Consider the following 16,521-nt stretch of genomic DNA (forward strand, 5'->3'; position numbering starts at 1 on the left):
TGTATGGACAACGGGAGGTACTTACAGAGCACGCATTTTCCGTCCTGTCATGCTAAAAATAGTTGTATAACAGATCCTTGGAATATTCTAGAACATTTTGTAAAAGATATATAAGGGGTCGCGATCGGTTGAAGTTAGCCTTTCTTTTAGAGCAGGGCCAGTGTATTGTGAAACAGTGTGCTGTCGCGAAGAGCCCAGGAGAGCTAGTGTTGTTATAAGCCCGGACTGGAATCGTCAGCCGGGTGGAAGGCTACGTTGAGAAAAGTTTTGTGGACATCGATAAGTCACAAGGATCTTTGAAGAGAACTGTAAGCTGTGCAGTAGTACACTGAGAGTATAGTTGGGTTCTAAGATAAGAGGACAGTTATTGTATTGATTCGGTATAATGGTATCGCTCCGTAGTAAGATCATTACGTCAATCAATGAGGTAGTTGAGTTGGTACGAGTTGTATCTTTCTATCGGTTGTGAAAATATCGTAACAGTAATAACAAGAAAACTCCAATGAAAATTCCCGAAGATACATGCGGTCATAGACTGGCTATTTTTACTTCTTGCGGCTCAAGACACCTTAAGGGGTATCCTACGAGATACTGAGAAATACCGACGTCTACCGTCAAAATTACAGCTGAAAATTTGCGACAACAGTTAGCACTGAAACTGGATTGGTTTAAATTTGTCAGTAGACGGGACTTTCAGTCATTAGAAATTAATTCACAGCAAGGTAGAACACTGTTAACGTAGTAGGTTTAAGGTATACGATGTCTAGTCGCCAAAATCATGGGCGTTAAATGGTGGTAGGAAATGTCGTACGAGCCGACGCAACTTGTCTTTAATTAGTAATGTCGATCCGTCTCACTGGAAGTTGATTCGCAGAAGAACACAAATGGAATGTTGATGAACCGAGGCAATTTGCACGGAAGCGGTCGATTCACAGAACATAATTTAGTAAATGTTGAGTCGACACGATTTGTATGGGTCGACTCGACTTGTCTTTAATTAAATCGATTCTTATCACAGGAAGCCGATTCTAAGAAGAAAAAAATACAAACTTAAAAGTCAAATGGAGGTAGTAAATGTTGACGAGTCGAGACGATTTGCACGGGTCGTCTCGACGCTTTTTTTGTTAAGTCCATGTCGATTCGCAAAAGATCCCATGACACACCTAAGCGTTAGAGCATAATAAATGGAGGGTTCTAAATGTTGACGAATCGACACAATTTGCAAGGGTCGACTCGACTCCATTTTGGGAACGTCAACCTTTCTCATTGGATTCACAGAAAAATGCACACGAACCTTTCTCGTTTAACATGGGTAGATAGACGCGCTATCAACGCAGGGGCACGCGCTAGAGGCGGATTCATGCTGACGTCATTGTTTACATTTTTGCTTATTTGCATACGGCTTTGTGTAAAGAAGGAGGCATGTTAGATACAAATTGACTTCAGGCAGCTAAAGAGCTAGAAAATCTTAGTACATGGTGAAATTTTTAGCTCTTTGGGTGTAATTTTCAAGGAGAAATAGTCCATCAAAAACTGCAAAATTTCTGGGTGGCAAAAGCGCTAATGAGCTCATACATTCTATGTAAAATTTTGAGTTTTTAAACCCGTGTTGCACAAAAAGTATTCAATGCATCAGGCTCGTATTCATTGGCCGAGTTAATCGTTCTTTGACCTTTCGATATTCAGAACTGATTTATTTTTAACTCCATCAGAAACTGAATTGCTTATGCTAATGAGGCAAATATTGTAAACAAGGATTCCCCTATTTCGTGTCTTTTTTTGTGTGCGTATCATCCATTAATTACGTACCTGGGTGCAGAAAAAAAGGAAGTTGTCGTTAGGAAGAGGAAGAGGCTGGATGGCGTCGGGAAGGGGAAGTTTTATTAACTTTCCTTATTAGCCGATTACGTAATGTCTTTAAGTGTCCTAGAAGTCGACTTCCAATATGACGGGAAGACTTGATCAAGACAATCGTATTATTCGAGTCGAATTGAATTGAGCCAACCGCATTTTCATCTCTCTCTCGTAACAAGTTGCAGAACATTTTCAAGTGTCTTGCAAATCGACTTCCGGTATGACGGGTCGACTTCAACTGAGGCGAATTGTTCGATTCGAGTTGTTCGATCACAAATTTTTATACCTTTAGGACTGATTGCCTTGAATATCGACCTCCGGTATGACCTTCTCCATCTCAAAAGGGACGGTTTATTCAGATTCCGGTTTCACGAGATTTCCGTGACGTCCAATAAGTCGATTTGTAAACTGAAGAATCGACTTAATTTAGGTGCATGGGACAACCCTCATTTGTAGCTTAAGATCACGGGGTCTACGAATTCGTAATGAGACGAATTCGTAAATGAAATTAGAAATGAAAGGGGCGAATTTGGTAATTTTAAAACCGCCTCGGCATTAGTTCCGTTAACAGCACTTCGCAATTCCGCCTTCTACATTTAGCTCGACGAATTCGACTCAACCACAATGCTGTGAAAGAACTCTGACGTAAGTTTATAGATCTTCTTTAGTGTGTTTCATACTCGTCTATTGCTACCTGATCCTGACATTTCATGGCTTAACTATATGATATAAGTTAGAGTAAGGACCACGTGTTCGAATTTCTTTACACTTAAAGTCTGTTTCAATTCTTGCCGTTGGTAGACTGAAATTATTTTATTAATCAATAACTCGGTTCCTACTGAATTCTAGATATTTTTTAAGGAATTAATTCATTATCTGTAGACTAAAAGTCAGCGGCGTAATACTGGCTACAGTCCTTAATTTTCAGTATTACTAATTGTAAGATTTTATGGAATTCATTTAACGGAGTTGATGAATGATTTACCCAGCTTAAAATAAAAATTTATCTCATCATTTCTTCATCAAAGGCCTCAGCCGCAACTCTTGAGAAAAACTCTTTGAAATGTCGGAAGATGATGGTGTAGCTCCCATTGCGGGGCTATGTTTTACAAAAACATCCGGCAATCTCTCATGTGCTTTTGAAGGAAAATTGTCGCTTTCATGTTGGGATATTTGACTATTTGTTACGGTGAATTATCGTTGTTGATAGAAACCCTAAGCTCGAACAGTCGGTGAGTTTTCGTTGTATTTGAGTATACTGTAATTTCGTTTGTTCTAAGCGTATTTAGTTCTGTTTGCAGAAAACCTCCCTTACTGGTTTAGTTGAGTTTTCAAGTATCATGTGGTTCTGCGAAAAATAAATAACAGGTGGGGACCTGAGTCTCTCCTGGATCGAGAGTGTAATACTTGTGATCATCAACAAAACTAGGGCAGTACCAGTTAACAAGTTATATTTTGAATCACATGTAATCCATTGTTTGGGGTGTGTACTTGAAAGTAGTTCAAGGTGTGGCGACCTCCCTGATTGCTGAGAAAAATAATAACTCAGAACAAGAATAAATAAAAGGACAGAGACAGACAGTCCAGGAGTTAGCCGGAATATGTCGATTTGACAAACCGGTAAGTTTATTTTTACTAGAAGTTTTGGGCAAAAATGGAAATTAGTTTTCCCAAACGTCTACACTATAAATCCTAGATGTAGTTCCTTATTTCTAAAGTTATTTTAATAGTTATAATTTCTCCGTGTACATGTACTTTTTTATTAACTTGGGACGATTAATGTAGTTTACATTTTGAAAATTTGCAACTCTCTTCTTTTGAACCATAACTGTTCGGATCTGGGGGTTTTTTCATCGAAAGCTACATGTACATTGTGAATCTTGCTCGTCCGTCCGCTAACAGGAAATCCAGACGAACAGGAGAGAATTTGGTGCCCCAGTGGAGTAAACTGCTTGCTCATCACATTTGCCGATCAAGCCTTCCTTCAGCTCTAGGAAACACGTGCCATTTTTCGTTAATTGTGAAGGAAACGTGCTTACAACGTCGAAAGATAAAGGTAAAGTCTGTTTACGAGCCTAGTGGCCCATTAGGCCGGTGCTTAACTCCGGTTTCTGTAGCATGAAGCGACTAGGAGTATTTCTACTCCCCCCTAGATGGGATGCCAGTCCATCGCAGGGTTACCCCGAGCATTAAATTGCCGGTACCCATTTATACACCTGGGTGAAGAGAGGCACTGTGAGAGTAAAGTGTCTTGCCTAAGAACGACAACGTCGAAAGCGTTATATTAATTGTTCGTTCACAATATAATGAATGACATGTATTTTGTTACGAGCGAATAACGTAACAAGCTTTTAAACAGACATCTTACCTTTTTGCAAGAAAAGATATGATGACTTTTTGGTTAACCGTTTCGTCCGATACTTTCGCAAATTCTGATTGGCTAGGGATGGTTTTCTTTCATACTAACGATAGAGATTGTAAACGGAATAATATGTCAGCTTAATGGACTACAGAGATTGACGATGAGTTGCCGCTACTTTAGGCATGGAGAATTATCATGAAGAGCAGCAGAAAGCTAATAAACTAATAAGTTACTTGTTTCTTGCAGTGATCCTTTCGACTGAAAGATGAGTCGCTCTTTCTTCCCACTCGCAGCGTAACTATCTCTTAAAGAAAACTTCGAGATTCTCAAACGCGGCGATGCTAATCGAACAATATGTCCTCCTCTTACTCTATACAAAAACCGATCATTTTCTTTTTCAATTCCCTTAAAGCAAAGTATATATTTGAACATGGACACTGAATGGCAAATTTTCCCGAAATAATTTAAGTGAAATCACTTAAATGTTGTCGTTTACCTCGATTACTTTTCATGCAAGCACGTGCCACTTCGCAATAGATTTATCAAATAACATAATTTTGCATAGATTAGAGTAACGTGAATACACGATTTCGTGAAGTACGTTTTTCGTAGACGTTCCAGTTTAAGTTTAAGTTTAATCCATTCGCCACGGGAGTGGATTAAACTTAAAACAATCAATCAATCTTTATTCCTCCTAAGATAAAAAGACATCTTAAGGTTACCGTGCACCTTCAGGGGTGTCTCGCGTGCAAGCGATGTAGCGCGTCCAGTTTAAACTGTAGATATCTAAACCACTTCATCAAATTAAAGCTTCTAGGACTGGCTATCAGACTATACCAAAAATTTTGAAAACAAATTAATTGTCCAATTTTTCACGACTTCTAAATGCGAGCGCCCGAATCACCTTTTTAGCGCTACAAGTCAAAGGGAATTTGTTCGATTGCTCTCAAATTTTGACAGTAGCTAGTTTTAGATATAAACAACAAAACTGTGTCCGAATTCTTTATTTCTAAATACCTTTTTTTCAAGAGCGATTTTTGTACGATCACGTCACATTTTTTAATCTTATTTCAAAAATGTTCTGTGACTTTTCACTGAAATTGAATATGGGAAATCGCAGACACGTTTTTTTAGCGCATTGGCCCTGGAAACGGAGGAACACATTAAATAAGCGAAAAACAAAATTCGCTTTGACATGTAACGTTCAAAAGGTGGTTTGGGCGCTCGCATTTAGAAGTCGTGAAAAATTCGACAATTCATTTTTTTTCAAAATTTTTGGCATAGTCTGATAGCCAGTCCTGTAAGCTTTAATTTGATATAGGGGTTTAGATATCTACAGTTTAAATCGGACGCGGTACATCGCTTGCACGCGAGACACCCCTGAAGGTGCACGGTAATCTTAACCCTGTGCATACTTAGTGACACATATGTCCAGATAATACCGTTACTACTTTTGATACTTGTTTCTTGTTGAGCTTAAGACACAACGTATGATGCACGATCCTCGCACTAGATAGCGCTATTTATGCAATAGCGAAAATCAGACCTGAAAAAAATCAGGCCTGTACGGGACTCGAACCCCTGACCTCTGCGATACTAGTGCAGCGCTCTACCAATTGAGCTAACAAGCCAACTGGGAGCAGGCCGTTAAGTTGATTCGTAATAAGCCCGTGAAAGTGATAAATGAGATAGAATGAATATATGAAGTTCATATATTTTGAACTGCGGTATTAGATACGTATGATGCACGATCCTCGCAGTAGATAGCGCTATTTATGCAATAGCGAAAATCAGACCTGAAAAAAATCAGGCCTGTACGGGACTCGAACCACTGACCTCTGCGATACTAGTGCAGCGCTCTACCAATTGAACTTCATATATTCATTCTATCTCATTTATCGCTTTCACGGGTTTATTACGAATCAACTTAACGGCCTGCTCCCAGTTGGCTTGTTAGCTCAATTGGTAGAGCGCTGCACTAGTATCGCAGAGGTCAGTGGTTCGAGTCCCGTACAGGCCTGATTTTTTTCAGGTCTGATTTTCGCTATTGCATAAATAGCGCTATCTACTGCGAGGATCGTGCATCATACGTATCTAATACCGCAGTTCAAAATATATGAACTTCATATATTCATTCTGTCTCAATAACAAACAAGGAATCAATTCTGCTAATGATCTCTTGTCAATAATGAGTATTGGAAATCAGTTGTATTCAAGTTTCTCTCAGTTAACCAGACAATCATTTTTAATGCAGACAGAATTACCCACACTTTTAAATGTGTTCAAGACTGAAGAGCCTTTCAATCACTTTTATCCGAAAATTTCAACAATTTTGTCTTGACAATAGGATGTACTGCAGTTGCTATCTATTGTAAAGGTAATATGGGCTTGAAAATATTTGATTCTCGTGCAAGGAATATTTATTGTAGAAGCCATCCTCAAGGTACATGTGTGCTGCTTGAACTATCATCACTGAATAGCTTAGTACATTATTTTCAGAGTGTACATAACAATGATATATTTGAGTTGAAAGGGGTTAAAATTAACAAGAGTTCAAAATAGTACCCTTTTTCAGAGTCATGCCTGTGAAACCAGAAAGTTCAATGTGAGTTGTGCAGTGGCTGTCTATTCACTCTGCTACTCCGTAATAAAGTCATGTAGTTATTGGAATTCAAAAACCTTATCTAATGTTATTCAGTATGGCAAAAGATTATATGAAAAATCAATTCCTGAAAATCTTGTAAGAAATAATGTTGAATGCACAGGGTTTTTGATGTGGTTTTCAGTTTTTTGTATGACATGTATTTTTAAATCCACAAAAAGGTCAAAATATGTGTATTCCCTCTTGGTATTTAATAAAGGTCAAATGCCTCTTATTGAATTACTAAAACTGTAAATAGCGCTACTTCTCTTGTTGGGGCCATCAACAATATTCAATATTCAGATATTTTTCTGTTAAAAACAATATGAACAACTGAACATTAATATTGCTTCAATCTACTGATTTCTGACAACTCCCTCTGGGTGATCATTTGGCAACAAACTATGACTCGGTACCAATAATAGATGAAAAATTCCCTTCTCCTTCCAGTTAAAGGCAGATACATAACCTACTCAAGGTTTTGTAAAAGCCTTGAAAGTCCTTGAAGGTGCTTGAATTTAAAAATAAAAAATTCAAGGCCTTGAAAGTACTTGAATTTGAGAACTAGGGCTTGATTTTTGCAATGCTTTTTCTAAGCAATTTTCAAGTTGAAAATAACAGTACTTTCATGGAAAAGCTGAGAAATAATATTAAATGATTTTAAAATTGCTTATGCAAACCTTTCCAAAAGTGGTCCTTCAATTTTCTCAAACTTGGCCTTCAAAGTCATTGAAAAGTCCTTGAATTTCAACCCTTGGAATCTGTAGTAACCTACTCCTATTATAGTAATATATAATTTTGATTGTTATCTAGTACCATAACAACATTCATTACACTTCAGCAAACAAAAATAAACACAAGTAGACTTATCCATGATCGGCAAAGACGGAACTGCGTGACGACAGTAACAATGGCATGATTTGATCATTTCGCAATATTATGTATGTTACTTCAGTCTGTACGTGTACTCGACACTATCTTCAAAGGAGACCTTGAGCAAACATAAGAAGTACATCTTGAAGAAATCTGGGGAAAAAAATAAACAAACGAACAAACCATATTTGGAATTTCCAAAGTAAGTCTCGAAGTCCGTTCGCAAAATGTGTATTAAAGCGCAGGAAACTTTGCATGAACGTTTCTGTTAAAAAAATCGCTTTGCGTGACCAGCACGACTTCGAGAAGCTTCGCGAAAGGTCATACTCTGTTTATTTTAGTGAATTGCGCAAGAGTTTCTAAAAGAGGTATATTTTGTAATCTTGCTATGATTAGACTATTTAAAAAGATCTAGAATTTAATTTTGCAAGTATATAAGTAGGCGAGGCTAAGCGAGGTTTTAACTAGTTTTCACATGCGAAGACAGTTTGACTTTAACGTGTTCAGTTAAGTGAGACAAGGCAGTGTTATCGAAGTCGGCGGAGGCCGTGTGAATTTTTCAAGTTGAGTGAAGTTGGCGGAGGCCGTGTAAGTTTATCAAGTTACGTACTGTAGTAGAGTTTTATTTCGTGGAAACTACGTTCATTCTCTGGAATAAATCTTCTTGTTGCTCTCCCGACAACCTTGAGTTCAGTGTGGTCTCCGAACTACCCGGGCCGTCCTCTAAAAGATTACCCGCGTAACGGTTTCCGACCCTTTATTATACATTCCCGTGTACAAAGATAAGCTCAAGAACTCTTAACATGTCCAAGGATCAGTGTATGCATGATTTAGGTGGCTACGACCATGAAATTTTCTAAAAACTTGTGACGTGTTTTTGTCTTGTTTTTCACCTCAGTGTATCGTTGATTCTCCTTTACACCGCGACATTCCGGGGAAAAACAGAACCATTCAAACAAAACCAGCAGCAACACAGAGAAACTTAGCTGTTGCATTGTTGGTCCACTGGATCCTAACGAGGCTGAAAGTTTCCCCAGAAACTTACCATCCGGTGAGTGTTCATGGTTCGAAGAGAAACGTATCGATGAAGAACGTTACTGTCGTTTGCCTAAAAGAGAATACGGCCTTCTTCTGTTTGAACGTGACCTTGCTAAAAGAAATCTCAGAGTTGCAAATTACCGGCTATCCGACGAGAGACGACGGCAAAGAGATCAGGGAAGATATGGTAGGTATTCTTTCCTTTACCGTTCGATCTGACTTTCTGCGTCGAGACACATATTGAAAATTTAATTCAAAGACGGCCCAAATATCATCTTGTCCCGGCGCAATATTACTACCTCAAGAATGGCACCACACCGTCCGATATCCTACTAGTTTGATCGATCAGACTACAAAGCCGTATTTTCATAACTTATCTTGATGCAGCATTCTTGAGTGTGGACTTGCGTCAGAGGAACCCTGTTACTTTTAACATGCATACATCTACCCCTTTTCTTTCTTATATCGAGCCCTTTGTCCTTAGTTGCTCATCTCTATCCCCTGGTATCTCACCTGTTGATTTTTTCAGCAACAAGAACTGTTTCTCAATCAGTAAACCTACCGGTAACAAAGCTGTACTATTTGAACTTTCCATAGGAGCTAAGGAAACTGCAATTCAGCAAAACAACATGGAACATGTACACGAGGAAGTGTACCAGTCAAGCCGACTGAACTCGAAATATTCGAAATTACCCTTGGATCATCACACTAGTGGAGCGGAAAACATGGAAGAATATAATCATCTTTGCAATAACACAAATCACCTTAGCGATAGCCAAGAAAGTAACTCTGAAGAAGAGGTCAAGCATGGAATTAAGGACGCCAATAATTACGTTAACAGTTTTAATGACAATAACGACTTTGGTGATGATGATGATGACGACAACGATGACGACTGTGCTACCAATTTTGGCGTCTTTGCTAAGAAATGCAAAGTTCAAGCCCACCCATTTCCAAATGCAGAAAAAACACCTGTAGGGTCAGAAGAAACCGCGGAATCCCTGACCGAAGAATTAAACGCAAGCTTGCGATTTGACTCACAGTACAGCATTGACGAGGACACGGGCAACTCTTGTGCTGAGAACAATGATGGAAGCCTAGCCAGTAGCAACAGTATCAGCAGCAATAATGATACTTCTTGTGAAAATTCCGACACCAGAAGTGAAAAGGGAAAAGCAAAAGACGCCCAGAAAACTAGCAGTTATGAAAAAGAGAATAATGCAGAGCTTTCAGGGGAAAGAAACGGTAACGTTACAAGTCAAGGAGCAAGACCAAAGAATCGTCCACAGAATCCAACCACGTTCAACGCATTTGAAACAAACTATCATGATGAGAAGATACCATCCTTAGAGACAACTGGTATTAATCAAAATTTTCTCGCCCGGCACTCCACAGATCCGAGTCTTCCGCACAGCTCGTTTGCAGAAAGTTATGACATGCGAGCTTGCAACAATTATTCAAACGATTGGACCCAACATTCTATAACCAGTAATAGCAGCTCCTCCTCACTTTCGAACCTCCCCCGTTCGCTGGGTCCGGAGATAGGTGGGTTGATGCGAGAGGACACACAATCCAGGGGGGTGAGTTCACGGTACAGAGATCCAATGCCAGTGATTTACCAAGCTATGACACCAGTGATGGGGCAGTTCCCCAGCGCCAGTGGCTTCAGCCGCGACGTTGACCTGTTTAACTGGAATGGAGATCTGCAACGTAACAATCATCAAACGAGCTTTTCAAGTTTTTGTGACTTTATTGCGGGAAATGGCACTCAGACAGCGTCACCTTCACCTGGAGTCAGCCCATTGGCGCCCGCTGTGAGATATCCAGCAGTTACCACACCAAATTACAGGATAAATTTTCCTTCCATAGACTCACAATTTTCCTCAAGTGCGATGTCAGGAAGTGTAGCTCCAGTTACTTCCACCTATGATGGGTCAAGTAGTTACGGACGAGAACGAGTTGGGAACTTCAGCAGATGCAGGCCCTACTATAGAGATGACCAAATAAATAGTGGTTTGACCACACCAGAAATTTTTTATCCAGAGAGACGAGAAGAAAGCTTGAGGAACCATGAGCTTTTCAATAATCAACAGGAGGGTTCATTTGCTTCAGTATCGCCTAGGGACCCTTCACTGGTTTCTTTAGAACAAAGAGTAGCTGAAATCGATAGAATTCTTAAAGAACGAGAAGAACGAACCAAAAGACAGAGAGAGGCGGCACAAAGACATAGGGAGATAAGGGAAAAGAGGCAAAGAGAGGCAAGAGAAAGGAAAGGGAGAGAACAAAGGAAAATGAGAGAACAAGACGAGAGAGAAAGAAAAGAGAGGGAACAGAGAGAAATAAGAGAAAGAGAAGAAAGAGAAATAAGAGAGAGGGAAGAAATAGAAAATAGAGAGAGAATGGAAAGAGAATTGGAAGAGAGAAGAGAACGGGAAACAAGGATAAGAGAAGACAGGATTGCAGATGAGAGCCTTCCCCTCCAAGAGACTCCACTGTGGCAGTGTGAACATTACCAGCGGAGATGCAGTGTCAAGTTTCCATGTTGCGGAGTGTTTTATCCGTGCCACCGCTGTCACAATTTATCGGGGACATGCCCTGCTGATGATAAGAAGGCACATCATGCGACGCATGTCAAGTGCGGAAATTGCGGAATCGAAGGAGAGGTTAGCCTCTTTTGCATACTTAGACTCTTGTCGTACTGAAGTAGCTAAGGAGTAGTTACACGATTTTATCCCAAAATACCTGTCATTAAGATCCAATGGGAGTGAGTTACATCTAAGCTCAGATTGATCAGAAAACCACGATCAATAGAAAGCTTTCAGCTTGAGCGTCATAACAAGCAAATTCCTCGTGGACATTAAGGCCAATCAGAACAAAGCGCGGGAAACAATTGTGCCCAGGTCCCCACTTGTCTTAGTCTGGCATCTGATTGGGTTGTAAGGTGGTATGAGTCTTGTTTTGATCATATATAGTTCTATACTGAAACCAATACTTCATGCTGATTTATTTTCGTCACTCAGTTAAAACAAGAGAGGTTTGCTCCAATGGGCAGCTGATTAAGTCACGCCGCTAAACAAATATTGCTTACGCCGGAAACAATTATGGCTCGCAATGTTCATTTGACAAATTCTTGGCAAAATATTTTACTTCTGACCAGTAATATTCTCATTTACTGCAGATAAATGAAGGAAGTCAAACCTGTAGAAGTTGTGGCTTAAAATTGTCAGAATATTTCTGCCCAAAGTGTAAGCATTTTACAGGAGTTGACAAGAACCCTTTTCACTGCGAGAAGTGCGAAATCTGCCGGTAAGTTGTTTTTCGATTGAAAGACACTAAGACTTTTTAAACATTTATTCACTTGTGTGCGAAACATCCTAGCCAGTTTTAAACAGAGTCAAACGTCTTTTTACAATGTCTTGTTTTCTTTAAACATATTGGAGATAGTTTCAAGAGATGTACCATAGACTGAAAGAAGAAAACGATACATTGCACACTGGCCTGTTTGACTTTACCAAAGAACATTTCAATCGTTTTTGCTTTGCAAACATTTAAAGTTTTGGAAGAAAAATCCGCCGGCTCGGAATGACGTTAGTGACGTGATGGGCCGTATTATACAATTTCAACAATCTGTTTTTCAGCATTTACAAGGACAGATCTTTTCACTGCGATGTGTGCAATGTTTGCCTGGACAAGCGACTGGAAGGAAAACACAAATGCCGGCCAAACTCAGGGCATGACGAGTGTTGCATTTGCTTGGAGGTAATTATAGCTCATATTTCATGCTTTTAAATTGCGTTAAACATCGAGCGGGGAGTCTACGCTTGGTAACAATAATCTTTAACGACATCGAAAGCCCCAGGAGACAGAGTTCATGATGATGAACACTTCAGGGTGTGAGTATTTTTGACACTTCAATTTCTGCTCGCTATTTCAGGACGCGTTCAGCGGATGTCAGATCCTGCCATGCTCTCACAAGGTTCACAGGGAGTGTGCCATTGCAATGATACAGAATGGCGTGTAAGTATATATGCTTAAATAGCCGATAACAACTGTTCGTAACGTTTTAAAGGATATTAATGAGCGAGAGCAGAACTGAAGGAATAGTAGCGACGATAATGATGAGAAAGGATAATGATGATCAGATATTATCAAGAAAATTTCAAACACGAAAAGGAATAACGCCGTCAGTCCTTTGGGGGAGACGACGTTGTCAGCATGAAAGTTTTCGCTGTTGTCAATTGATTTATTAAGATTCTCGTAGCTAGTGCCATGAAAACGCTTTTACGCTTTAGGGATGTAAACATCATCCCATATTCTGTAAGTATAATAAATTGCGCTATTTTACGCGATGTGGTACAGTATCCAACGACAGTTTCCGACTGAGTGTCGAAAGTAATCCGGGATTGCTTTGGTTTTGCTCTACTTCACTCTTTGATCGGTCCAGCAAACTCGTGCCAGCCTCTAAACCCAATTGCGACATGATCACACACGTTTTTCCGCGCTTCAAGGAGTTTGCCTGCTTTCACTTTGAGTCCTTATCGGCTATGAGCAATTTCAATCGAGTTTCAGAAGTAACCAGGATTATACTGGCTTTCCTTCACCTCGCCCTGTGATTGGTTTAGAAAACCCGCGTCAGCCTCTCAACAAATCAGATGCAAAACTCATCCCATTCGGGACTTGATCACTCCTTCTTTCCCGCCTTTGAAGAGTTTACTTGGAACGCTCTGTATCTCACAGTTTTTTTTTTCTTTTGCTTTTAGACGTAATTGCCCAATATGCCGCCACCCTCTGTATGGTCAGCTCCAGCAGTAACTTCTTTGACCATCGAAACAGAGTGATCCAAGCCAATTCAAGATGGCGAACTTAAACTAGAATTCTTCACTAGGGAGTGCCAGTTTAAATATTAGCACCAACAAATGTGTACTAATAACTGTTACTAATTAGTTTAAAAAAGTGAGAAAAACGCGTTTAATTAATTATTTTGTACTCAATTTGAAATACTTGATCAGCAGGGATTTGCTAAAGCAAAGGCATAGAAAAAACCAGGAAAGATTTATTACTCGACGTTTCGGGGTCATCATGACTCCATTATCAAGAGACTAGTTTAAAAACATGCAAATAAGGAAAGGTACAAGAATAGCATAAATTAGACTGAACGGCTTAAACAAACACCTTGGCGCGGATGGAATCCGTTTGCACGTTCAGTGTTGGCTTACGCATGCGAATATACAACATTTCATTAACAAGGCAATCAAATTTGCCGTTACATTTCGTGATGACGTTGAAATGCTCGATCAAGCGTTCAGGCATTTCACTATTGTGCTGAAGGTGGTAGTGTTTGTAGATAGAAGATGATTTCCTTTTGTGCCCTTCTACGCGCTCGTGTAAGTGACCACGAGTATAGCCCACATACCCTGCATCACACAGGTTACATTTAAATTCATAAACGATACAATGTTGGTTAACAATAGGGGGCTTAATTTCGTGTTGCTTAAGCTGTTGATCGAGCTTAGGGCTAACGAACACTGGTTGGACAGTCACGCTTAACTTCGAGCTTAGGCTGTTCAGTTGTTGTTTAACATGATTAGCTGACGACTGGTCCTTGAAGGGTAACACTAATGTTACCCTTCAAGGACCAGGCGTCAGCTAATCATGTTAAACAACAACTGAACAGCCTAAGCTCGAAGTTAAGCGTGACTGTCCAACCAGTGTTCGTTAGCCCTAAGCTCGATCAACAGCTTAAGCAACACGAAATTAAGCCCCCTATTGTTAACCAACATTGTATCGTTTATGAATTTAAATGTAACCTGTGTGATGCAGGGTATGTGGGCTATACTCGTGGTCACTTACACGAGCGCGTAGAAGGGCACAAAAGGAAATCATCTTCTATCTACAAACACTACCACCTCCAGCACAATAGTGAAATGCCTGAACGCTTGATCGAGCATTTCAACGTCATCACGAAATGTAACGGCAAATTTGATTGCCTTGTTAATGAAATGTTGTATATTCGCATGCGTAAGCCAACACTGAACGTGCAAACGGATTCCATCCGCGCCAAGGTGTTTGTTTAAGCCGTTCAGTCTAATTTATGCTATTCTTGTACCTTTCCTTATTTGCATGTTTTTAAACTAGTCTCTTGATAATGGAGTCATGATGACCCCGAAACGTCGAGTAATAAATCTTTCCTGGTTTTTTCAATTTGAAATCGGCGCAATATCTATACCACGCTGCAAATGCATCAGAAGGTTTAAGTACACACCGTCAATATGAGAAAAAACAAAATTAAAATAAAACTGCCCATAACTGATGAAACAAAAAAAGATATGACTAGTATATATTTATTCTAACTAATTAAGATCTTGAAGCTGATAAAGATTTCGAGATACGAACAGTTCTATTCAATGGAAATTTGACTCTCTCTCGGCACTCGATTCCCGTTTCTCGAAAATTTCGAGGATCTGGGCTCAAATCGAGTTTTGAGTCGTCCAAGGTAAACCTACGTAATGACACCGTTGTCAAGGTAACTACAGGAAATAACTGGGTAATTTCTTTATAGAATTTTAGATGAACTATATGATAATGGTGTATAGCTGCGAAACTGCTATACCTTTTCCAATTGAATATTTATTTCCACCAGCGGTAGTAGTAGAATTAGAAATAGGTTGAAACTGAAAACACAAATTCAAGTTAAGTTAACTAAATAAATAAATTACAAAGAGAAAAAAAAGACTACAAACGAAGCGAAACGGCGAAAATACTTACATTAATAACGTGATCTATAGAAACTACAATAGCGAGTAACTGGAATACTTCCAGACAACCGCGACTGTGGATAAACTGATTTAAAAAAGTGATTATGCGAAAAAGAAACGGGCTTTAAATACAAGACGACTGCCAAATAACGTGTGGTATTAGAAACGTGCAAGAAAGGTATAACTGACGAAGAAAAACGCCAACAAACTTAACAAAAAATACATAAAAGAAGTTATGGAAAAGTAGAGGAAAAAATAAATATCAATTACACAAAAATAATTAGAAAGTGCTTAGATCTTACAGGTTTTGTTCCGAGAATGAAAGAACTCCAAGTATACTTAACTCATAATGACAACGAAAGAAAACCCGCCAGAGCAAATTTGGTAAATCTAACGTTTGGAGCAATCTTTACTCGCACATGCATTTTGTCGGAACTAAGTAAATAGCTTGCCACGGTGGCAGCACAAATTTCTGAAGTTAAGGTTCTTACGACGTGGCTGAGGGCTTGTTTTCTTTCTAATTCTATTTCTCGTGATTTTTTATTTTTTATTCACGAGTCGAACAATCAGTATTATAATTTTTTAGATAGGAGTAGCATCCTACAAAATAAATATTGAAAAATACATTTCTCCTGGTCATTGCCATCACGTACAAAATAGGCTATTTTTCCACTTAATATTTTAGCTACAGTTCAAAGTAATCACGATTCCAAATAAGAAATAAGTGCCTAAAAACTGATCGTTTATTATTCTCAGGTTCTTACGACGTGACCGAGTGCTTGTTTTTTTAAATTCTATTTTAAGTGATTTTTTTTACTCGCTAACAAACAGTATTATATTTTTTAGGAAGTGGTAACATCCCACAAAATAGATATTGAAAAGTACGTTTCTCCTTAGTATTGCTCTCACCACAATAGGCTACTTTTTTTCACTTTATATTTTAGCTACAGTTTAATGTTATTACAATTCCAAATAAAAGATAAAATGCCCAGAAAGTG

The 16,521-nt window shown here is 39.1% G+C and overlaps 1 protein-coding gene and 2 long non-coding RNA genes across 3 annotated transcripts; 2 read left to right on the forward strand and 1 right to left on the reverse strand.

The window, feature by feature from the left end:
- Nucleotides 1-27: 27 nt before the first annotated feature.
- On the forward strand, nucleotides 28-4,663 carry LOC148725024 (uncharacterized). Its single transcript, XR_015990419.1, has 3 exons — nucleotides 28-3,474; nucleotides 3,757-3,910; nucleotides 4,463-4,663. It is a non-coding gene; the product is annotated as an uncharacterized LOC148725024 (long non-coding RNA).
- Nucleotides 4,664-8,337: 3,674 nt separating this feature from the next.
- Nucleotides 8,338-9,004, reverse strand: LOC148725025 (uncharacterized). Its single transcript, XR_015990420.1, has 2 exons — nucleotides 8,910-9,004; nucleotides 8,338-8,838 (listed from the first exon to the last, which is right to left on the reverse strand). It is a non-coding gene; the product is annotated as an uncharacterized LOC148725025 (long non-coding RNA).
- LOC111332790 (uncharacterized) lies at nucleotides 8,810-13,611 on the forward strand. Its single transcript, XM_022938237.2, has 6 exons — nucleotides 8,810-8,955; nucleotides 9,366-11,431; nucleotides 11,947-12,074; nucleotides 12,407-12,527; nucleotides 12,703-12,785; nucleotides 13,529-13,611. The coding sequence occupies exons 2-6, from the start codon at nucleotides 9,398-9,400 to the stop codon at nucleotides 13,578-13,580; spliced, it is 2,418 nt and encodes an 805-aa protein (XP_022793972.1). The 5' UTR covers nucleotides 8,810-8,955; nucleotides 9,366-9,397; the 3' UTR covers nucleotides 13,581-13,611.
- Nucleotides 13,612-16,521: the final 2,910 nt, after the last annotated feature.

Source organism: Stylophora pistillata, chromosome 8 (assembly GCF_964205215.1).
Source record: "Stylophora pistillata chromosome 8, jaStyPist1.2, whole genome shotgun sequence".
In the NCBI taxonomy this organism is placed as follows: domain Eukaryota; kingdom Metazoa; phylum Cnidaria; class Anthozoa; order Scleractinia; family Pocilloporidae; genus Stylophora; species Stylophora pistillata.